This window comes from Rhinichthys klamathensis, unplaced genomic scaffold (assembly GCF_029890125.1).
Source record: "Rhinichthys klamathensis goyatoka isolate OS25496 unplaced genomic scaffold, OSU_Roscu_1.1 h1tg001051l_1, whole genome shotgun sequence".
NCBI classification, from domain to species: domain Eukaryota; kingdom Metazoa; phylum Chordata; class Actinopteri; order Cypriniformes; family Leuciscidae; genus Rhinichthys; species Rhinichthys klamathensis.
Genome location: NW_026607322.1, coordinates 1 through 25,263, shown reverse-complemented (window position 1 = coordinate 25,263; position 25,263 = coordinate 1). Strand labels below are relative to the sequence as shown.

The following is a 25,263-nucleotide window of genomic DNA, read 5'->3' as shown; positions in this document are numbered from 1 at the left end:
CGTTTCACAGCCGTAACGCGCCACAGATGTGTGCAGTGTAAATAAGGGGTTAAACGGCCGTCACGCTTTTTTTCTGTCAGGAGAGTACCGGCTGCATGCGAGAAGTAGCGGTACGCAAGAAAAAGTGCAGGTACGCTTAGGAGTAAAATGTAGAAGTGCCGGTACTGCGTACCGGTGAGTACCGCCCCACTTCGAGCACTACCCCATTCAGAATAATGCGTACGCCAGACCTCAGTCTGTGCCACCTCATTGGAACACCATCAAGGGAAGAAAAGGGAATGAGAGCTGACCACTTTCTTTTTATTTCTAGCACCTACTCAGCCGCTCTCCTTTTTTTGCCACGATCACATGCCTCAGATCTGTTTGTGGCTTCCTCCCTTTTTGCACCTCTGCCACCTGCTCCTCAGAGGTGGGGCTCGGGCAGCCACACTCGCCTTTTGCTCTTTTCTTTAGGAACTTATTCCTGGTGAAGAACCAGAGGATGGAACTGGGGAATCTCCTTAACAACCACTAATGTGCAGAATCCACCTGAATGATGTAACGGCAGCCATAGTGCACCAGAACGCCCAGCACACATCAGTTTATTGGAGGAGAGGAGACAGAGTGATGAAGCCAATCACTATATATGGGGATGATTATGAGGATGGATAGAGGCCAATGGCCAAATTTGGCCAGGATGCTGGGGTTAAACCCCTACTCTTTTTTTTCGATGGACATCCTGGGATTTTTAATGACCATAGAGAGTTAAGATCTCGGTTTAACTTCTCATATGAAGGACAGCACTTTTTGACAGTATAGTGTCCCCATCAGTGCTCTGGGGCCTGTTTCAGAAAGGAGGTTAAGTGAAAACTCTGAGTATGTTAACCCTGAAATGAGGGAAACTCTGGGTTTTCTGTTTCAGAATGGGAGGTAAGTCAAACCTGAGAAAGCAGGGTAAGTCAAGCCCGTTTCTGAAAGAGAGGTAACTTATACTCAGAGTCAGTTACCATGGTAACTTACTCTGTGAACCTAACCTGGTCAGGAGCAGGTTTGCTTCCGTAAACCCAGAGTTTATTTCGGTCTCCTCCCCTTTTTTAAAGAGGAAGCGGTGTTTAAACACCTCATTCATTCTTTCGGTACATTTATTAATTGCTGTTTTTTTTTTTTTTTTTTTTTTTTTTTTTACAAGATGAAGCCAATATAACTTCTTAACTGGCAACTGAAAATACAGTAGATTAGAGTTACATCATGTAGTTCTAAACACATTCTACAGAATTAAACTGTGGCATTCACTGAAAATCACTGAACTGTGTTTATCTGTGTACCAGAAGTTGATGGACCTTCTCCTGCTGTTCTTCCACACTCTGGGGACAGGGGGAGAGATAAGAATATCCGTTTATACTTAGAATTAAACTTAGATTCTATAGCCTACTCTACATAAATAATGTGAAGAAATTTGAATGTGTAGATTGTTTGATGTGTAGACAATATTAACATTTCCTAGTAGGCCTCTCTGTGGCAGCAGAAACTGTTTCTTCATCCCCATCGTCCTGTGAAGATGAGCATTTGATTGAGCACATTTTATAATACTATTTGTCATAATTTTTGGTGTATTGAGTATTTACAACTGCCTGGGGTTCTGTTGGGACAGGAGACTCCAAAAGACAGATATTACCATCAGAATCGGTTGGGAGCAACAAAAAACCCAACCCAAAGTAAAATATATGGAAATATCAAAAACAGCCTATATAAAAAATAACACATATGTAGACCTCTTATAGATTTTATGAAGGCACTTGAATCTTGGGGAGTGGCTGGCTCTGATGAAGTCCCTCCAGGAATTCCCTCAGCCATTGGCCTTCTAGTATTCAGGCTCAGGGCCATCTCCATCTCCTCTGCATCTTCATCTCCATCTCCTCTGCATCTTCATCTCCATCTCCTCTGCATCTCCATCTCCTCTGTATCTTCATCTCCATCTCATCTGCATCTTCATCTCCATCTTTGTGAGCCTCTTCCTTCTTTCTGTTGGCTGAGTAGAAGTCAAATGAGAATGAACATTTAATTGTGTTAATTAGACCTATGTCAAAAATGCTTTTGCACTGCTAAACACTGGATGCTATTTAGTTATTTAATATGTCAAATGTTTGTAAAGTCAGGTACCCTACATCCATGATATGCTCAAGGCTTACCTGATTGAATTATGTTTTTATATTTCATTTTCAGCTGCTGTCATGTTCTTTTAATGCCTGCAGGATTGCACCTATAGGCTACATAAAAATTAAAATTAGGTTGAATAACATACTGTTCTTCCAGTTTCACCTCTGATATTATAACAGTTGGGTAAGTTACTCTAAAATAGTTATTAATTACTAACTACAAATTACATCTTCAACAGTGTAATTAGATTAATGTAATAATTACTATCTCTAGAAAGTATTGGTCTAATTACTTTCTAAATCCCATATCAACCTCAACCACTTGAACAATACAAAAAGAGACACAACTGCACTTTTAATGCTTTCAAATGAACAATATACAATTGCATGAATTATTCTTGAATTGACCAAAGTGTGTAGAGAGTGAAGGTTACATTAAAAATATACCTTTTAAAAATGTTATGTTAAATCCACTATTGTTTTAAACAGAATTGTTCTATAGTCTATGCAGTATTTAATGCAATGACATCATATTTTACTTTATATTACAGAAGAATTAAGAGTAATCCCTTTACCTTAGATTACTTGGTAATTACACCCAACACTGTATTAAAATGTAAACTTACGCATTGATTCGAGCAACTATTTTCTCCCAAACTAACTCTCTCGATCACCGCTGCTGCCGTGTTGCTTAAAAAAAAAAAAAATTGCGTACTGCACGCGCTTAACTCAGAGTCAGTCAACTTAGAGTTGATTGAACTTACTCACTTCAGCTGTTCTGTAACTGAAAACTCAGAGTTTCCCATCTCAGAGTAAGTCAACTCAGAGTTCAAGTTTTAACTCAGAGTTGGTTGAACCTCCTTATTGAAACGGGCCCCTGATGTGAGATTTGATCGTAGCTACCGCTCATATATTGATAAATGGAAAGTTTTGCATGGAAATGACTGTACTCCCAATTTTCTGTTGTACGTTAATTTAGTAAATTAGGGCCATTGTGTTTTTGTCCTTTGTCTGTTTAGCGGTCTCCATGTTCTAGTTAATTTCCTTAGTAAATATTTATTGTCACCACACCAGTGTCTCGTTTAGATTCTTTGTTGACTCTGTGTATATATTCTCTGTGTTCTATTCGGTGAATTGTTGGAATCCATCTTTTTTCCAAGAGTGGTTCATGTGATTATACCTGTGTCCGGCTAGTTTATTAAAAAAAAAAAAACAGTTTATTGGCATTCTCTGTGTCGAGCATCTCCTTAAAGGTGCAGTGTGTAAGAATGACAGCTAGTGGTCGAAATAGGTACTGCAGTCGAAATTGAAAATATCGGAGATTGTTGGGGTTAGAACGACACGAGAATGAAAAAGCACCAGAATAATGTTTTAAAACAAAACAAGAGTGAAGTTTTAATTTGGCAGTTTCGATGAAGTTTAGTGCAAAGTAGTTTTGTATTTGCCCCTTTTAAACTGTCTGGCCACAGAGGTTGCCTAATGACTTATGAATCATGTTTACTATAGCACATGCCAGGGCAAAAAGTTTCAGTCATGTTAGGTTTCTGCTTAGGGTGAACATTATGCGGACAGTGGAATCAACAACATTCACTATTTAGTTTGTTCTTATTGTTTTTTATTCCACATTTTGTAGTTTATTCCAACGCATTCTCATCCTTTGGCGTCATATAGGTGACGCTATATGACATTTCGTCGAAATCTTACGCACATGGCATCCTTTAGCGTCAATATAACACGCACTGTTATAGGTAGGTTTAGGTCTGGGGTAGGGTACGGTTATGACACCTTGGGATCTGGGTCTCATATTAAAGCTAAACGATGCCATGTGCGTTGGATTTAGACGAGCGTCACCTGTATGACGCCTTGGGTTCTGCGTCTCATATCGACGCTAAACGATGCCATGTGCGTTGGATTTAGACGAGCGTCACCTGTATGACGCCTTGGGTTCTGCGTCTCATATTGATGCTAAAGGATGCCATGTGTGCGTAAGATTTCAACGAAATGTCCAAAGCGTCAGATGTATGACGCCAAAGGATGAGAACAGGCTGTTTATTCACCTTTGTCTACCAAGATGCCCTCAGTATCAAAAATGGTGCATTCTCCTCTGAAGGAGCATGTGATGAATGATCAGGCAGTGCTCTCCAACAAGGTGCATGCATCTTCATTATTGGTGCTCGACAAGGTCTGTGCACTTCTGTTCACATTGGGCATATACCCCGCTGTCACTGAGACAGTCTCTTGGAAATCGTTGACTAAGTGTGATGAAAAAAAGTTTGACTATGGTGCAGTATTAATAATGTCTCAAATATAATAAAGGCTAAGAATTGCATGTGTGGTTTTATTTGATAAATTTAATTCTGCAGATTTAAAAAAAAGTTAAACAAATAAATAAAAGAAACACACACACACACTAATTGATATCTTACATGTTTAAAGAGATTAACAAATTGGTTAATAATTTTTGCTGCTCATATTCTGCCTTATTAGAGATTACCTTACATTGCTTTATAAGGTTCTAACAAACACTGATTAACTGACCATTAATTATCTGTGTATCTGTTTCAGTTATCTGCAATATTCATCCTTTAAATAAGTAATGTAATTGATATTTGTTCCACCTCTGTATGGCATAGCTAATATTGAACAAATTCCCATCAGGCAATCTACCAGGTCAGTTTCTTAGTCTATTTGTGCAAAACACCACCAAGATAGAACATATGCAGGCTTTTCATTGGCTTTAAGATGTTCCAAACTAAAATCGTATCTTGACAATTTGCGTACCAAGTATCACAAGTTACTCTAGTTAGTGTTCATACAGGTTTTGCTGTATGAAAATTGTACTTACTGGTTTTGTGGTAGAAACTGATTCTTACCCAGCTTCAGCTGTAAAACGACTATTTAAAGGACCAAGACACATTACGTTTCGAACAGGCTGTGAGCATGCGCACTGTCTTCAGCACCACGGCGAGCGTGGACATTGAGCTTCACACTTCAGTTCGCGCGAGTGTGTGTGAAGATTCAACCGGTGGCTTTTGTTTTCTGACTCCATTTGCGTAGCGACTGGGCTTCACGTCAAGCGAGAACTTCACCGTGTCGAGTGAATTCTGAAAGGGAATAATAATACTAAAAAAAACACTTTCCACGTTAAAAAGAGCTCGGTTTGTCCGCGAGAGTGGGATGCCGTCCGTGAGATGATGTTTCTCTGTGAGGGGATTGCGCTTTAGAAGCTCCACAATCCAGAAGGATGCTGGTGGGAAATGCCTGTCGACAGAGAGGACGAGATTTGTCAAAAAGCACTAGAACTCTTATCGGATCTTTGTTCTAAAGGGGAGGTTCAGAACGAAAACTGTTTGGATTTCATTTATTATTTTCGAGACCTTGCCAGGCCGAGGTATTCGGACTCAGGTAGGCGACACTTCTGTACAAAACGGTTGCATGCGCCTTTTCCCCTCAGCATCACGAACAAGGTTAATACACTAAAGTACCATCTCAACTTCATATCCAGGCTATTTTTTTTTCTTTTTCATTTGATTCAGTATTGACTTGTTGCTCAACAATTTATTACAAATCAACCTCCAGGTGTGATCACGATTGAGGAATGTCGACCACTTTCATGTTATATCTTACTTGACGTTATGTGTCGGTGTCTGTTGAGTTTGGTGTAGGCTATAGACTCAAATACTTTTGTCAGAAATTCTAAAGAAATGCTAATGGAATTTCTCTCATGATTTGGAACGAATTACAACAATAATTAAATAGCTTACGATTAATGATCTCATAAATAAATCGTTTATATATTATTTATTTATTTGCAGTTAATGCAGCAGGACCTTATTTCATTCTTACCTGATCTTTATAGGAATTCATAGAAAATCGCACCCACCAATTTTTTTACCCATAGGCTATATGCCATCATTACTCTGGGAAAAATGTGTTCCTTATGACATGGATGAGGTGCCAAAAGGTTGTTTGATCCATGAACTATCACGAGTCCTTAATCGAAACACTTAGCTCAGTTTTATCCAGGAACCTTCATGGTTGTCCATTTAATATCATTAACTAAATAACTTAATAATAATAATTCTAAATTAATAAACATGCCAAAACCGAAATTGAGTAATACCTCAGCAGAGTATACACACTTTGACTTGTAGCTGTGAGAGATTATAGGAAATGTGGTGGTAGCATGATGAACCCTTCACAGCTTCACACCAATCCTGTCCTTATTAAAATCCATTCTCTTAATGCCATGTCCCTTGGGACAGCCTGACTCATCACACATTTACCACGTTTCATCAGTTTTTTTTTTTTAAATTAGTATTATTATTGTTATTATTATTCTTTAGATACTACATTATAGCTGAAGCCACATTGTCCAAGATGTTAATTGTTGCATTTGATTCACATAATGATTCACATAATATATTGTGTAGATGAACTAAGATTAAGACACAATGCACAACAGCACAGGCTGTGACTAAACATTTATTGGCTAAACTAAGGTCATCTCTTTCCCAAAAAAAAAAAAAAAAAAAAACCCCGATAATGTTCTCTTAAAGAAACTGTGGCAAGGAAATGAACCAAGCGTCAATCTTCCAGTCTCTCTCTTGAATCCAACACGGAAGTGAGTTAAACTGCAATTCATCGACTGGCCGCTAGAGACAGGCTCCAAAAGAGAGTCAATCCCATTGACCCCCCATGTTAGTATGCCCAACTTTACAGCAGAAAAAAATGTTTACAGCCTGGTATAAAAACTGGTTTTGGGCTATATAGCTAATTTTGCCCTTCATGACAATTTTGAGAGGGGTGATTTTTTTATAACTCATCTGTTTAAATTATATTAAGCCTTAAAGTTCTGCATAATTAGGGGCTTGAGTGTCAGATGGATTGCCGCTGCTGTCACTACTAGCCGTTTGTTTGCTGTCTGTTAGCTGTCACATCACCTTAGCTAATACCGTCTCTTTGCCCATTTTTGGTTATCTAGTAGTGACGCGCGGTGATGCGCTGCCAAGATGGCGACGGCCGGCTCCGCCCACTTTGGCCTTCAGAACGTCACGGACACTACGTCCATATTTTTTTACAGTCTATGAAATGTGCGGTAGAGGGTTAAGTTATTTACCAAAAAACCTTCAATAGCTTGGATATGCATTTGATCAGTCTTGCAGCAAACGTTGTTTTCTCTCTATGGGAGTTCAGGACATTCAGACCAAGTGGCTGTGTAAACTATCATTAAATAATCAGCAGCATGAAGCAAACAATAATTATCTAGCATCTCACTGTGCCGGAATGGTCCCCTTTCTTTGAATGTCATGTTAACATTGTTAATTCATTTGGAGAATATAGAATTTTTTTTTTTTTTGGAAGAGACTTTGATTACACAAGGGGCAATATTGAATAGCAAGTGCAGTGTTTTTGTGATTTTGCAATTATTAAGTATGTTTAGAGCTCTTTTCCCCCCCCCTTCTTATGAAAATGCTAGGCATAACTAACATTTGGTATTCTTCAGCTCGGTTTTTGGTTCAGAGAAAGGGCTGCAGCGTGAAAGACCACAGGCTGGAGTTCCATCGCTTTATTAACCTCTTATTGGAAATCCCATTTCATCTTCTCAATCCCACTTTGCAGAAAGCTGTGGAATGGGGTCAGATGGTCTAGTATAACCACTCTGAGCTTTGGCATGTGACAAGATAGGAAAGGTGATTGACCGCCTAGCCTAGTACTTTTAAATGTTGATATTGCACTTTTTTTAGGGGTTTAGGATCATGTGTAATATTCCTGTTTGTGAAGGTAAATACAAAAAAAACCTCTGCATTTTTCCATATGCATGATGTTACAGTACATGTGTTTCGTAACAGCATTTGCATATGCAAACAGCATTTTTAAAATGTATAGATATGTTTGCTGCATTATTAGTATTTAAAACCTCACTTCAAAATGAGCAACTTTTGGGCAAATTTGATGAGCATAAAAAATAAAATAATAATAATTCTCATTCTTTGCATACTGTTTAGCCAAACTGGTCAATTATTTGAAAATTTATAGTATTTTCCGTGTGTTCAAAAAAACAAAAAAAAAACAAAACACAAATGCTTTCGTACAGGCAGCTGCAGTGCAGTGGGAATCTCAGCTACCGAGCTCTTTGAAGCTCTTTGTGTGTTGGAATGTTTCTATGGGTTACTAGATATGAGCCATTGTGGAGCTTTCACTTTGAAGTGTAACTGACACACTCAGTTGACTGGAATGAGTTAGGCTGCTTTAGAGGACTCTGCTCAACAGGGACAGCTCAAATCAAATAGAGTTTGGCAGCTGCTGTCTCTGCTGCGATATAAAAGAAGAGGAAGGGGGGAAAACAAAAAAGCATTAATAGTCCAGGTGTAGTTCTATCTAGTTGCCATAAAAATGCCATGGTTTCATAATGCAACATTTTAATTGAGCTAAAATAGTTTAAAAATGTATACAGGTTCTTTATTATTATTATTATTATTATTATTTTATTCCACATGGGTTCTCTGTGGAATATTATAATGTAATGATGGCATGAAACATCATTACAAACTATTACCAGTCCTCATTAGTTACCTCATATAGCTGTAACTAATAATAAATGTTTTACATGTAAATGTTTGTTACATGTTTATTACCTGCTAATAACTTGCTACTCGAATGCTATTATATAGGTTGGCCATGGCCATTGCTCACATTTCAGACACATGTTAATGTTGTAATTGATAATTAATTGGTAAATCTTTATAATTCGTTTTCCAATATTAGTTAGTAGTAATAGCCGAAGGGTTAATGTAGTACTACTCATTTGTCCTGCATTACTTTCTAGTTATCTATTAATGACTCTCTATTATTCTAAATTGTGAACCATTTTTCCTTCAATAAATGTGTAATTTGGTGATTTAAACAGCACTAATGTTTTCTTCTTTCAATATGTTCAACATTGCTTTTTAACTGGATAATCTGTTTCTTCGAAAGATTAAGACTGTGCTAGTTGTGCATTTTGAACTGTAGTAAATATAGCTTGCTATTTAAAAGTACATTTTATTTTCTATATAAATCCACGGTACAATCTCATAAAAGCATTTTAATAATACTGTTTTTTGTTCATGATTTGTAATTTCATTAGATAATGTCCTTTGCTCCACAATCATTCTGAAACAGGTTTAAGAACGTTACACCCAGGTATTTTGATCAACTGTTCATCACAGATATTGGCTGTCTCAGAATACCAAGGGTTTTAAATATGATTATCTTAAACACTCAGCATTCGATATAAGATATTTATGGTTGGAAACAACTAGCCAGCTTTTTAATGGGAATTAGACAGACAGCATGGTATATGCCCCATTTTTTTCAACATTTGGAACCCATGGTCAGATTTCCCAGGTTCCTCATGTACCTGACGGTCCAACCTACTAATAAATGTGGAACAAGTAGCAAGAGACCCATTAAAGACTATTATTGTATGCCACCAGTAAAAATACATTATGTGGAGTATCCGTCTCCCAACCAGAGCATCATTTCAGAGAAGGAGACTCACAGCAGCAGTGGGTTTCTTAGTATTCCCCAATCAATCCATTATAAACAATATGTTAATATAAATCTTAATGTAATGACAGACTCAATGATGGTGAGATGAGATCTCCGTGTGGAGCATACTGGGTGTTGTCAGACTCCTTGTGCTTACAAAAATCTCACTGGATTATTACAATTAAAGGCTTGCAAAAGTAATGTTTGGAAATTTGATATTCCCTACTGACACACTACAGCAAAATATATAAATAATTGGCTTAAAACCATTTTTTGTGTGTGTGTGAAAATACAAAAGTGCCTAAGACATTTGCACAGTACTGTGTGTGTATATATATACACACACACCTGTATGTATCGCACCTCAAAAAATATTTTTTTCTTTTTTCTTTTGTGATTGTGGGACTTGGAGCATTTGTTAAAGGGTTCTGTCAGGACCGTAGCTAATGGGGTGAACGCTGGGGAAATGTCTAGAGGCACTGGGAGGCCTGCAGCTGGAAACATACAGTATATTGATAATTATTAATCATATATACTTAATTCTGATTGGTCAGTCATGACATTGATCAGTCAAATATTTCTGAATAATGACCAAAGCAGTCTGCTTTACATTAGTGTCCTTTTTCTCATGTCTGGGTGCTTTCCCCCCTGCACTATACTCTAATGTGCATTTTGACTTATGACAATTACAAATATTTTTTCTTGCTGTGTAATTACTCTGTTGTCTACTTTAAATAAAATGACATTTTTTCACAATGTGTCAGGGTGTTGTGGCCTAGAGAAAAATATTTGGGGATTTATACACCCCTGAATTCCCTCAAGAAAATTATTAAGGGGGCTTGACTGTCCAATTGGTGATCCTGTCCAACAGGGTGCACCTCTGTGGAGTTCAATTAAACCAGTTTTGTCCATCCTAATTAAACATGTCACATGCTTTAACCACCCCCCTTTTTTTGAATATACATGAAAATGCACATTTCGAACTTAAATGGTTGTAATTCAAGAATGCTTTGGAATATAGACGTAAGATTGGTCTTGTTTTAAAGAAGACATTTGGCAGATTCTTGTAGAAGTGAAATAAATTAAGAAAGTGAAATAGAAAAAAAGTTATAGAAGTTTGAGTTTATGAAAATGTACAATGTAAAAAATTTAATTATTCATATTTTATATAAAATATATATTTTCAAAACCTGGGCGACTCTAAAACTGCAAAAAAAATCAAAGCCAAAAATCTGAACAAGTTGTGTTTCAAATTTTAGGTTGATATCTCAAAAAATGAGCTTTCAGTAAGATTTTGTTTGGGCGCAGTACCAAACTTTTTCACTAGATGACAACCAGACTCCATTACTGCCCATATAAGGGCGCCTCCATTTCCATATGTGTTTTGAATGATATGAACCATTATTTCCACAATTTTCATACAATTTATGAAGTAGACATCCTATTCAGAAGTAATATGAGAAGTTTGGCAGATTTTGATATGATTTCAACCTCTAAGAAACATAAAAAGAACACGCATGTGCGTTTTAGCTTCCTGCCACATCATATAATTTTTTTCTTTATATAAAAAAAAAAATTCAGACCTTTTTTTTTAAAATAATTGAATGGATGCTATCTTTTGAACTCTTGGAATGAAAACAAACTGAGGTTTCTACCCTTCTTTCATGATTTTTCATGTTCATCACTATTTCAAAATAAAGGTCTAAGAGTATGAAAATATTATTGTTGCAAATTGATAAATTACGGCTCCTCTGTAATTTATTTTGAAAATCAATCACCAAATATGGAAACTAGAGATTGTAAGCTTTCAAATGATATATAGTTTGTCAAGATTAGTTTAGGTTTAGTATAGGATATTACTGTTTTAAAAATGTAAAGGATTTGGGCCCACCGGTGGGCCCGTGACACTTAAGGGGTTAAATGAACTGTGTGCGGGTTCCATTTTTTACTGCTCACTGCTAATTAACTTAAGTTCCTGATTTTAATTAAAGTTCATGGATTTCATTAGAGTCACTGGTGGTTAAGGCTAATCATCACAGTGACAATATACAATGTTTTAAATGGCAGTGGCTTAGAATAGGCATTCAGTTAGGTGTCTAGGGAATACAGTGTGCTGAATAGGGCTAGTTTAATGTAGGAATCTAGGGAGCTTTTTTTTGAAAATCGGAACAAGGAAACTGTACAAACTGAAAATCAAAGTAAAGCAGGTGCCACATGTTTTAAATAATATTCTACTGTAGTGTCTATATGAGAGGTTTGAGGAAAAGATAGTAAATGACTGGAGACATGTAGCCTCTAACTTGAGGTCCATTAAATTATTCTTTAAATTTTCAGCAGCTGCTCAAACATCTTCAGACTGAATGGCTGTGAAACGAATGGAGCCAATTTGCTGTTTTTTTTTTTTATGATATACTTCAATATATATGATCCTAAGATTGTTTTTGTGAATTCAATGTTTCTCCTAAGCTCTACCTATGTGTTTAAATCACATTTCCAATGAACCGTAATCTCTGATCTATTGAAATCAGTGTTACTGGTATCTGCTATAGACTCCCATTGAAGCCTGTTGACTCTATGAGTCGTTCAAAGAATTCACAGAGATTCATATAGATTAAAAATCCAAAACCAATACTGTGAAAATGCTTTGTGATAATATTTACAGTTTTATTTATTGAATATTGAAATGCACCAAGCGTGATATGTATTATATAATTTGATTTCTATTAAATGGCATTGTTGCATTTTTGATGGAATTCCACTTGCCACTTACACAATGCAGAAAATTATGTTCATTCCTTTGTGTACACATAGACTTTCTTACAACAGTGACAACTGCATTATTTAACCAAATTAATTATTGAAAAGTGTTGGTAGTGACAAACAAATTTGTATTAAATCTGAACTGCATGTACAGAACTGACATACTAGTTATTAAAGCAGTCTTATTTGGACCTGAACAACTTGTGCTCCCAACAGCCCTGAAGTCTAAGTATCCCATACATCATGTTTCTAGAAAGCATTTGTGTAAAATTAACATATGTATGTGGCCTATATTTCTGTCTCACCCTCTTTTTGTATGCACTCAATTCTTTCTTTGTAGACATATCCATTAGCCTGCTGTCATTGGTGGTGACCGCTTGTGGCTTGGCCCTGTTTGGCGTCTCTCTCTTTGTTTCATGGAAATTATGCTGGATTCCATGGCGCGAGCGAAGCCTCTCTCCAAGCACCAAGGAGGGACATCCAGACCCTCCTTATCCTCCTCCTCCACCCCTTCAACCCCAGCGTCCAGAGGTGGACGCCACCCTCGACCGCCGGAATAATGCCCGATGTTCAGTGGTAAAAGAGACAACAGTGCCGCCCACTCCAGTCTCTCCGGCGGTTCCAGGATCTCCTCCTGCAGTGCCAGTGCCTGAGGCAGCCCTCAAAATAAGCCACACTTCACCTGATATTCCGCTGGAGGTGGAGTCTAAGACTCAAGAAAATGGTGTCCATGGCAACACACGCATGCAGAGGCAAATCACGGATCCCTCCTCAACCTGTGTCAGGTAAGTCATCCTTCTATAATTACTTCAATGGATTCTGGTAAAAACATCAGTCTCTCAACAATAGAACTGGCTGAAAGGTCAATTTGGTCTCTAATCAGAGTTTATCACTAAGTGTCTCTACAATCGAGGACACTGACCTCATAAAGATGCAGTTTTCACTTTAAAATTTTAAGGCAGGCCCATCAGCTTGCAGTGTTTTCTTGGACATTTTAAAATTACAGCATAAAATAACAAGAGCATTCCTGAATAAGGAAGTATCAAGTCTCTTGAATCAATCATACTGCTTTTGATGAGATTTTGTAAGATTAAGCCACACTATGTTTACATGACCCACATAATTAGTTAGTAATCAGATTGATACCTCAGTCAGACTGAAAATCCTTCATGTAAACACCTCAATCGATCTGATTAAGGTTAAACCGAATGAATTGTAGAAGTTTTGGTGTAGATCTGAAATAATCAATCAATCGGAAAAAAAAACTAAGCATCTAAATGCTTGAATATGACTATCTTCTTCGTTTAAATAAAAACATTGCTCACTTGCACAGTGTCATGATCAGGGTTTGAAATGAACTTTTCCACTCACCGGCCAATTTGGCTACTACATTTTTAAGTTACCGGCCATTCAGAACTTCTAGTAGCCAAAAAAAAATAAAAAAAAATAAACCAGATTAACTACGTCACAGCTTTTTTATTGCCTTTTTTTCATATCACATATTTTAGTAATCATCATAGATTAAGTATCATTCAAAAGCTTACAAACTCTAAATTCATTCTGTAAAAACCGTTTTGAAATTGGACGATTGAGAGGCAAGCAAGATCTTTTAAGCAAGCAGCTACTTCAGACTCCGTTGATCTCTTGTGCTCCGCTCTGCATCTCACGATAACGTTGAAAAAACAAACAAACAAAAAAACCTTGCGTGCCGTTGTACTTTACGCAGGACTGGCGGGAAATGCGAATTGATATACCTTTATTCTAGATGTTATGTGGTTTATTTTGATAGGTGAACTGTCTTTGTAGTGTTAAGAGAAGGAGAGCTGATACGGATTCCACCATATCTTTATGTACACAATAATAATCTTTTACATTGTAATCCTTTAATTTGAAATATTTGGCATGTTTGTGTGCTGCTGTGCGTCCCTGTGTGTTTAATATGCAAAGTGCTCGAGCGTTGTGGACTCGCCTATAGGCGCACATTACTAACACACTCTTTAAATAAAAAAAAAAAAAATTCTAGTCTATTTCTGTTGCCTCAAAATAGCAACGCGCCAACAATGCACCTGAACACACCTCGTTTTCAGACCAGCACGCCCATGGACGCACAAATGGGCGCAAATGCATTTGCTATTTAAACAACGTGGCACAGGATGTGAAAATGATAACTGCGTTAGACTGAAACTAGCAAAAAAACACTTGCGTTGCGCTTGGTGCTGCATTGCACCGGGTGTAAGATAGGGCCCAATATGTTATAGAATAATAATTTAATGAACGATCGAACCACCTATTTTTAGACCTTACTGAAAACGTACCTCCGCGACATCCGACGGGTTTTCCCAGATCGCATCACACACACATATATATATATTAGGGGTGGCACGGTACATGAAAAAACATCCGAACCATTCGGTTCGCTTGTCTCGGTTCGGAGCGTGTGTGTCTCACGGTTGGACGCATGCGCAATGTAGCCTCGTGCCCGTATGTGACCTCAGACGTGTTTCCTTTTCGCGCGAAATAAGATGTGTGTGGACATACATACGAGGCTTGTTCGAGTTGAACCGGTGCTGCACAGTGCGATCGGTGAATGACATCAAAGTACCGCGAGCGCGACGGCTCCGTATGCTTTTCAATCACTCTCGCGGTTCTTTGATGTCATTCACCGATCGCTCTGTGCAGCGCCGGTTCAACTCGAACACGCCAGTAAAAGTGAAGTATGGAGTGCTGCAGGTCACGTCACGCGGAGAAGTGGCAAGTGGGAGAGATAACCGGAAGGCTAACCGGAGTTGGAGGATGCGCCAGTGTCGTATTAAGTCCGGTGTGTGGGAACATTTTGGATTTCATGTTATGATATTTAAATATATAGCAGCTACAGTGGCACTTTAAGTTTAGATAAGAACTCCAGTCATATGTTTCCAAATACTGCACTTTAATTTCAAGTGAAAAAAAAATGTATCCTCACTCTCAGGGAATAGAAGCATTGTTGATACTGTTTTTGTGTTGAGGTTGAACTTATGTTTCACTTTATGATTATGGCCTTTGCTATTGCTATAGCCTAATTATAGGCAATTATGTTTCATGTATTTTGACTTATTTAAAAGACAGAGTTTTAAGAGTTCCTCTCTTTTTCTTTTAAAAGATACATTTTTTGTAAGAGCTACACTTAAGTTGGCAGTTTGATAAATGCAAGTTAATTTCAATCTTTGTGTGCTAAAAATGCACATAAGTTCCTGTAGAGATAGTGATACACATTCTACTTTTTTTGCCAAATAAACGAAAAGCATGTCATCAATGTCTTCTCTCTTGGTGTATCAAAATCTCACCTAGCTTTCCTCGGAGATGGTCCCAATAATGTGCTTAAAGTCAAGTCAAATTCAGTTTGTGCATGATTGCATGATATAACATTTTTGTTAATACTGTATCCTAAATTGTGGATAATTAAGCTATATATCATATGCTGAAGTACATTTCTGGAGTGTTAAAGATTAAAAGAAAAAATAACAACAAGAACCGTACAGAACCGAAAACCGTGACCCTAAAACCGTGATACAAACCGAACCGTGGGTTTTGTGAACCGTGCCACCCCTAATATATATATATATATATATATATATATATATATATATATATATAATAAAATTTGGATTTCATACATTAATTTCTTATTCAAACAAAATCCTGTCATCCAGCCATCTCCTCCCTTCCTCATCACCAAAAATGTGTTTTATGGAATAAAGGGAATATGGCCATGTGTAAAGGTAATTTTGAAACTCAGTGAAGCAGAGTTCCCTTTCAGTCGGTCAATCTCGACGTTACAGGAATCTCGCTAGAGAGGCCAATCTACTTCGAGTGTACCTAAAACGAGCCAATGCACATTGGCATGCGATAATTGCATCAGCTGCGCTACATCCCGGCACGCATATATAATGAGAAGCAACGTGAGCTTTTCGCTTTTCCTGAGCTTTTCGCTTCGGAGCCGAGTGGGTGATGTCTTCTGCTCTCTACAAAGCGGCGTTTCTAAGACAACAAGTCATCTCTGAAGAAGCATCTCATCTGGAAGAAGGAACGGAACTGGAGGTCCCTCAGGAACGGGCTGGACCATGTCAAAAGTGTGTACCAGTCGTATCCTTTGGGGATCCCCCCGATGACCGAATGTCAATCGCTACATCGGAGGGTGAGCCTGACTTTTTTTGGGAATGACGTTTTGGCTGTGCTGCCTCCTTCAGCAACCATAGCATTGTCCGAGTTAGACCCAGAACTGACGGCTATGCTTTCCCGGGCCGCCGAGAGGATCGGGCTCATGTGGAATCCCTCGAGGCTGGACGTTTGGTTTCTCAGGACGGCTTGGGCTGGTTCTCGCCCTGGTGCCTTTCTTTCCGGAGGTGCATGAAGAGCTCACGAAGTCGCGGACGGCACCTTTTACTGCCGAAAGTAGTTCTTCCCCCCTCATCACCCTTGACACGTTGATTTCCCCTTTGGAACAGGCCGTTTCTATGCAACTGTGCCCTTACTCCACCTCACAGGGAATCCGTGTCTCCCTTCTCGGGCCTGTGAGCACTCGTCTGGTCTAACCGGCGAGGCTTATCAGGCCTGTGGGGAAGCCGCCTTTGCCATACACACTATAGCATTGTTGCAAGTCCATCAAGCTAAGGCACTGAAAGACCTGCACGAGGGTGGTCATGATCCAGATGTTCTACAAGAACTTTGTAATGCGACGGACCTTGCGCTTCCAGCGATGAAGGTTGCTGTGTGGGCTCTGGGTCGTGCGGTGTCCACACTAGTGGTCCAGGAACGGCATGTCTGGCTGTGCCTGGCTGACATAAGGGGTACCGACAAAGTCAGGTTTCTTAAGGCGAGACACTACAGGTGAATAGGGAAATTTTTTAAATTAGAAGATATCACTGTGAAACTTCTCCAGTTTATTACTGGCATAAACATAAGAAAAAAATGTATGACAAGTTTTGTGTAAATTAATGTTTTAATATGCAAAAGAGGCCTTATATACTTAAATATACGCTCATTTGCATACATTTCCCCCCAAAAAATCTGGAAGTTGGAAAGGACCAGGTTAAAATTATTGGTTCTATGTGTTGACATTAGATGAAAGGTCTTTTACAGAGTGGATTCTGGATATCTTATTTTGCGCTTTAGGAAATTAGAGAATACAGACAAAAGCCTTAAAAAAAATCAATTTTCGCCATGTTCTTTGGAGTAAAAGGACCTATAACTCAGGATAGGAATGATATATCAACAAATCCCTCTGTAAAAGCCTTCAGAATATAGTTAAGTATAATAATGGAAAAGTTGGTGCTTGAAGGTGCTACTGAAGTGGATATATCTGACTCTGAGTGTGAGAAAAAACTCATTTTGAGAAAACAGCCTTTAAAGTTTTATATTGTATAATTTCATACATTTCTATTGAAACCCCCAATCTACAAACAAAATATATATTCAGTTCATTAATATCAGTAGTGTATAATATTTAAAACACATGGAAATTAATAAATTAATAAATTATTAATAGAGCAATAGCCTTAAGCTGAATAGAACTACCTTAACAAACACACATAACAACAGCCACAAAAACTGCAAACGATGTTGTTGTATGTCCATCTATAACTAATTGAATCTAATAAACAGCTCCCTGTCTTTTTACAGCCTAAATGTCCATGCCTGCACCATATGTAGGCCCCTCTTCGATCTCCTGTCAGTGTCTTTTCACCTTTTTGACTGTGCTTACATTTTGGCGCAGAAAACCAATCACATAGTCGGAAATTCACATTGACCAATCAGATGTGGTTTTCGGCTAAAGATTTCCCGGCAAACTTTCACGGTTGGTTATTTCTACAAAGGAAATGCCCATATTTGGATTATACAGCACTGTGTAGGAGACTGAGAGCTTTATAATGATTACAGGCATGACGTGTTTCTGTGAATGGAGACGCCACGTGAGCTCGCGTTAGAATGCTAACTTTTGGTGATTTCCGGTAGAAATCTAAAGGCGCAAGTTGACAAACTATAATGAAATAACCACCTTAATGTGTAATGTTGACATATTTTTTATTTTGTTATGAAAACTTACATGTTAAGGGAGCAAACTGGCCCAAAATCTCAAAATTGACCACTGCATGAAAAAACAATGTTTTCACCTGCCGTGTCTTGCCTTAATTCCCCCATGTCCCAGACTGGCCTCTTCTGCAACACGGTCGAGAACTATGCCCAGCAGTTCTCGGCTGTACAGAAGCAGACTGAGGCTATCAGGCATTCTGCCCCGGAGGAACCCCAGTCTGCTCGCCGGCATTCTCAGAACAAGAGCCTTCCTTCCGGACTTGAACCCTCCACCGGCTGGGGGGCCACGTACAATGGCCATGCAGTTGCTGGGGTTTGGACGGGTCCCCATCTGCATTGGCACAATTGCCTCGAGTTGCTTACAGTACGTCTTGCTCTGAGCCGTCTAAAGAGGCCGCTACAGGGCAAAGATGTGCTTGTCCACACGGACAACACTGCGTCCGTTGCGTACATCAACCGACAAGGTGGTCTCCCGTCGCATGCGGCCATCTCCTCTTCTAAAGAAGCATCTGAGGTCGCTTCAGATCATTCATGTCCCCGGGCTGCTCAACCGTGTGGCTGACAAGCTTCACTGGCTGCCCTCCCGGAAGAGTGGTGTCTCCATCCCCAGGTGATCCAGCTGATTTGGCGTCATTTCAGGGCCGCTCAGGTAGACCAATATGCCTCTCCAGAAAGCACGAGGGAAGCATGACCTGGTCGTGAGGTTCCTTAAGGGGGCTACGAACGTTACGTCCCGTCCCCACACCTGCTGTGCCCCGCTGGGGCAACCAGGTCACCGGCTCGGCTCCTCAGCGAAAACCTGAAGAATGTGCTGCACCTGCTGTTTTTTATATACACGTGTCACGATGCAGCGCAGCTGATGCAATTATTTCATGCCAATGTACTGTACATTGGCTCGTTTTAGTTACACTCGAAGTAGATTGGCCTCTCTAGCGAGATTCCTATTCGTCGGTCTTCCAACGTAACGTCTCTGTTCCCTCCTTCAGGGAATGAGGGTTACATACATAACCGAGACATTCAACCTTTTACCGTGATAAAGTAACACTTGTCGTAAAACAGATTCTGGCTTCTGGTCTGTCAATAGATTATTGACTCACTAACTTGGCATTTAACTTGGCATATTTATTTGTTAGACTGACTATTGGTTTTGAATTTGTTTATGATGATGTATTATCATTGTTTATGATGATGTAAGGTCTGGATAAAAAGTATTTCTTTAGTATGATACATCCCATTTATTTATTTGGGTAACCAAGTAAGCCTCACATCCAGTAAATTGTCTTTAACTCCTACTATTTGTCAACAGGCAAAGTTCAATTCGGCGTCAGATGAACCAGTCTAACCCTGACTTCACAGTAACCCAGTTCCAGAGGCAGGACTCTCTGACTGGAATGAGTCTGGGCCAGCTAAAACCAGAACTCTACAAACAACGATCCCTAGATGGCGAGGACAACCGAAGCAGTCATGTGGGCAGCTGTGGACGCCTCCATTTTATTCTTAAATATGACTGTGACCTGGAGCAGCTCATTGTCAAGATCCACAGAGCCCAAGACCTCCCTGCCAAGGACTTCTCCGGAACCTCTGACCCATATGTAAAAATCTACCTTCTCCCAGACCGCAAAACCAAGCACCAGACCAAGGTGCATCGTAAGACTTTAAACCCTGTGTTTGATGAGGTCTTCCTCTTTCCTGTGGCATATGCGGACCTGCCCACAAGGAAGCTGCACTTCAGTGTCTACGATTTTGATCGGTTTTCACGCCACGATATTATTGGCCAGGTGGTGGTTGACAACTTTCTGGATCTAGTGGACTTTCCCAGGGAGACCAAACTCAGCAGGGACATCCAGTATGTGTCTTCGGTGCGTATATTTTTATTCTTCTGTTGAAAGGTATATTTTAAGAGATAATGATAGACTTGGACACATGTTGACACATGGTCAGTTGAGATATTAAGAGACTCTAGATATTTATTTTGTCTTTCTTTTTAAAAATCTGCTGAATTAGCAGAAACAACTTTAAGTAAGCAATGCATGGGTTGATTAACCTCTAAAAGTGCAAACACTATGGCTCAGTGGCACTCTCAAAAATGCTGTTTGTTCATCAAAACATTCATTTAGCTCTAACAAGTTATCTTTTGGTAACAAGACCTCAGAACTTTAAAACCAGAATGAAAAATAAAAAACAGGTTCCCTTTCGAGTGGGAATAGCACTGCGTCGGAACAACACTTTGGGGAATGCCCCTCAGCGTAGCACCTCTGAAGTATAAATGAAACTAAGCCAATCGTGATTCGTGTTGCGTCATGACGTAATGTGTGACGGCATACACGGAAGCTACAAATGGACGCCGGCACACAACAGAGTTAGCTTTCTGTTCTTCAGTAAGTGCTCTCTGTTGTCGTATGTCATATTTGGTGTTGTCTGTCCACTATATCATATACACTCACCGGCCACTTTATTAGGTACCCCATGCTAGTAACGGGTTGGACCCCCTTTTGCCTTCAGAACTGCCTCAATTCTTCGTGGCATAGATTCAACAAGGTGCTGGAAGCATTCCTCAGGGAGTTTGGTCCATATTGACATGATGGCATCACACAGTTGCCGCAGATTTGTCGGCTGCACATCCATGATGCGAATCTCCCGTTCCACCACATCCCAAAGATGCTCTATTGGGTTGAGATCTGGTGACTGTGGAGGCCATTTTAGTACAGTGAACTCATTGTCATGTTCAAGAAACCAATTTGAAATGATTAGAGCTTTGTGACATGGTGGAAGTAGCCATCAGAGGATGGGTACATGGTGGCCATAAAGGGATGGACATGGTCAGAAACAATGCTCAGGTAGGCCGTGGCATTTAAACGATGCCCAATTGGCACTAAGGGGCCTAAAGTGTGCCAGGAAAACATCCCCCACACCATTACACCACCACCACCAGCCTGCACAGTGGTAACAAGGCATGATGGTTCCATGTTCTCATTCTGTTTACGCCAAATTCTGACTCTAACATCTGAATGTCTCAACAGAAATCGAGACTCATCAGACCAGGCAACATTTTTCCAGTCTTCAACTGTTCAATTTTGGTGAGCTCTTGCAAATTGTAGCCTCTTTTTCCTATTTGTAGTGGAGATGAGTGGTACCCGGTGGAGTCTTCTGCTGTTGTAGCCCATCCGCCTCAAGGTTGTGCGTGTTGTGGCTTCACAAATGCTTTGCTGCATACCTCGGTTGTAACGAGTGGTTATTTCAGTCACTGTTGCCCTTCTATCAGCTCGAACCAGTCTGGCCATTCTCCTCTGACCTCTGGCATCAACAAGGCATTTCCGCCCACAGAACTGCCGCTCACTGGATGTTTTTTCTTTTTCGGACCATTCTCTGTAAACCCTAGAGATGGTTGTGCGTGAAAATCCCAGTAGATTAGCAGTTTCTGAAATACTCAGACCAGCCCTTCTGGCACCAACAATCATGCCACGTTCAAAGTCACTCAAATCACCTTTCTTCCCCATACTGATGCTCGGTTTGAACTGCAGGAGATTGTCTTGACCATGTCTACATGCCTAAATGCACTGAGTTGCCGCCATGTGATTGGCTGCTTAGAAATTAAGTGTTAACGAGCAGTTGGACAGGTGTACCTAATAAAGTGGCCGGTGAGTGTATATATATATATATATATATATGTATAAATATATCATGGCGAGCTATCAGTACAAGAGGTGTGTGCATCCCTGCCCCAGATTCATTATGGGTGGGGACACACACCAATTGTGTGCACACTGTTTGGGAGCGCAGCACGCTCAGGCAGCTCTTCCAATCAAGTGCTGCGTTCCCGCTTGGCCATCTTTAGTGACGATGGTCCCGCCCAACGGCTTCTTCTGCACGATTGGAGAGCCCGATGCTTGAGCTGTCTGCTTCCGAGGAAGTGGATGTGCTCAGCACCGAAGGCAGGGATATTGGAGATGACTGGGTTGACTATAGATGGGTTACAGACTGCAGTTCAATTTCCGCCCACCGAGATTCAGCGGGGTGGTATGGACTGCAGTCGACCCAGAGCAGGGTCAGGTATTCGAACAGGAAGTTGACTCCCTGCTGGTAAAGGAGGCCATAGAAAGTGTTATTCTGCCAGACAGGGAGTCCGGGTTTTACAGCCGCTACTTCATAGTTCCCAAGAAGGATGGGAGGTTGCGTCCAATTTTAGATCTAAGGCACTTGAATCGGTCTCTGAGGAGATTCAGGTTCAAGATGCTCACTATTCCCACCAATGTGAGTCAGATCAAATCCGAGGATTGGTTTGTCACAATAGATCTGATGGACGCATACTCCCACATATCCTTCCTTCCATCTCACAGGAGGTTCCTGAGGTTCGCTTTTGGGGCTGAAGCGTTCCAATATCGGGTTCTTCCGTTCGGCCTAGCTTTCTCCCCTCGCACCTTCACCAAATGCATGGATGCAGCTCTAGCTCCACTGAGGCTTCAAGGGTGCTAAATTACATCATCGACTGGCTTATTCTGGCCCAGTCGCAGGAGCTGGCAATTCGGCATTGATATGTCGTCCTTGGCCACATCCAGAGCTTGGGGTTGAGACTCAACACAAATAAAAGCGTGTTGGCATCTGCCTAGAGGACTACGTTCCTGGGGGTGGTGACTTGATTACGATGTGGGCACAGTTGTCTCCTGCACGGATAGAGTCCATCCTAGCTAGGTTATTCATTTAGTTTCAGTTTTAGTTATTATAGTTTAGCAGAGCAAACAGAACACTTCCAGTGTAGACCAAAGCGAGACGCTTAATTTCAGTAAAGTTTAATGTTTGCCCAGATTACAGTTAACTCTTGTGCAGACATCTTAATAATAAAAATAAAATAAGGGTTTGAGATTGAACAAGGCACCAAATAAATGGAACTTAAAAGTATACAAGATAAAACTATGAAAAATTCAGACAAACTAATTCATATTAAAGATGAAAATTTAAAGATCTTGTTAAACATGCCTAGTTTACATAAATGTAGCAGAGTGACCACTGGTACATAACCCCCCCCCCCAAAAAAAAACCCCCAGCTCAATTCATCTGACTACAGCCAACACAACCTGCTGTAAAGCCAGTGTGATTAAATAATGAAGTGTCTATGCAGTGTGTGAGAGTGTGTACATGTTTTTCTATCCTGGTGGGGACTTTAACCCGAATGCACACAGACTCATGGGGACTCGTGTCACCGTGAGGACCTAAATTGAGGTACACAAGCTTATGAATCATACAAAATAAGTTTTTTCGAAAATGTAAAAATGCAGAAAGTTGTGTGATGGGTAGTTTAGGGGTCGGCTTAGTGTAAGGAGACAGAATATACAGTTTGTACAGTATAAAAACCATTACGTCTATGGAGAGTCCCCACAAAGATAGTGGACAAGTGTGTGTGTGTGTGTCTGTGTCTGTTTTTGTATGCCCGAGCTTATGGCCCGTCGGTGTTTTAAGCCCCCAACGGATCCTTCAAGGCAGCGCTGCATGGAAGGCGCTCCCCGCCCCCTGCCGCGTTTCAGCCAGTCGCTGCAAAATCTACCATTGCCAATCTGTTTACCGTTAGCTAGATAGCTGAGCGTGTCCGGCCGGCGGCAAAGAAAATCCCTAGCAGCTAGTGTTGGCTATATTTCAAAGCATAGTCATTTTTTTTAATAATAAAACATTTCATTATGAATTCAGATCTTAGAATATTGCTCTATGCAACTTACCCTACCAAGTGGAGTGGAGTCAAGATCGATCGCTCGTTGGTTCTCAAAGTTGAATGCGAGCACCATTGTTGCGATTGGCTGAAACGCGGTAGGGGGCGGGGAGCGCCTTCCATGCAGCGCTCCCTTGAAGGCTCCGTGTGAGTGTGTCGTGTCCTGGTATTCCATAAACATGCAGGGAAATGTCTCCACGTGGATAATGATATTATTAGCAGTAATTTTTTTGTAAAAACAAAGATAATAACAGCACCTTTTAGCCTGTCAACCTTCATTAAAACATGACATCTCAAACATACACTAGTAGCCTAGTACATTAAAGCTTTTTGTGCTTGACGAACTTGTTTTGCTGTTGCACCTGTGTTTCGCAAATGAAACAGCATTCTAAAAATGCTGCTCTCAAGTTAAAAGAGGTCCAACTTGCGTCTTATTAACTTGTGTTATTTCTCATTCCACTTTAACAGATGCATCCTTTATGAACAGCCTCATGGCACTGGGGATGTGTTCTACGTTACGGTCCATCATTGAGCGCGTCACAGGACACCAGTTAATCGCCTCTGTTACGAACCGTTGTGGGTCTAGGGCTGGTACCGCAACATTTATATATTGAGTGTACTGCTGGAAGTGGCGTGTGGTGGAAAAACACATGTCAGACTCATTTTGAAGAGAAAATAACTGGAATTTATTTCCATAAGCCGAAGCCACTGAATCCAGTCAAATAATAATGTGTGCTATATACAATAAATGATAGGGTGAATAAACAAACAATAAATAGGAAAAGAACAAAAGTGGCGCCAAAAGAAAGAACGCAAGATAACAAAACACTCCTTAATCTAAACTAATCTAACCAAAGTAAAATGTAGAAAATAAACCGAAATCTTCGGTGCATCCGGCACCCTAACTAAACTATCTAATAAAACAGAAATACAAGGAGTGGCGCTCACTTCTTACCTGGTGTGTCTAACAATTATCTGCTACGGGTGCAATGTATATCGCGATATACTTGCCTATGTTCTTTCCCCAAAAAAGCAAACAAAAGGTAGACAACACAAATGAGTCTCACC

General features: G+C 40.0%; 1 protein-coding gene across 1 annotated transcript; it reads left to right on the top strand.

Moving 5' to 3' along the window:
- The first annotated feature begins 5,083 nt into the window (after positions 1 to 5,083).
- Positions 5,084 to 20,421, top strand: LOC130079438 (synaptotagmin-9-like). Its single transcript, XM_056244707.1, has 3 exons — positions 5,084 to 5,540; positions 12,769 to 13,213; positions 19,804 to 20,421. The coding sequence occupies exons 1-3, from the start codon at positions 5,393 to 5,395 to the stop codon at positions 20,381 to 20,383; spliced, it is 1,173 nt and encodes a 390-aa protein (XP_056100682.1). The 5' UTR covers positions 5,084 to 5,392; the 3' UTR covers positions 20,384 to 20,421.
- Positions 20,422 to 25,263: the final 4,842 nt, after the last annotated feature.

Bases quoted from the DNA above. Each gene is read 5' to 3' on its own strand.
- LOC130079438 (XM_056244707.1), top strand. From the start codon at position 5,393: ATGCCTGTCGACAGAGAGGACGAGATTTGTCAAAAAGCACTAGAACTC. The intron at 5,541-12,768 runs GTAGGCGACACT...CTTTCTTTGTAG, and splicing joins GCCGAGGTATTCGGACTCAG to ACATATCCATTAGCCTGCTG. The intron at 13,214-19,803 runs GTAAGTCATCCT...ATTTGTCAACAG, and splicing joins CCCTCCTCAACCTGTGTCAG to GCAAAGTTCAATTCGGCGTC.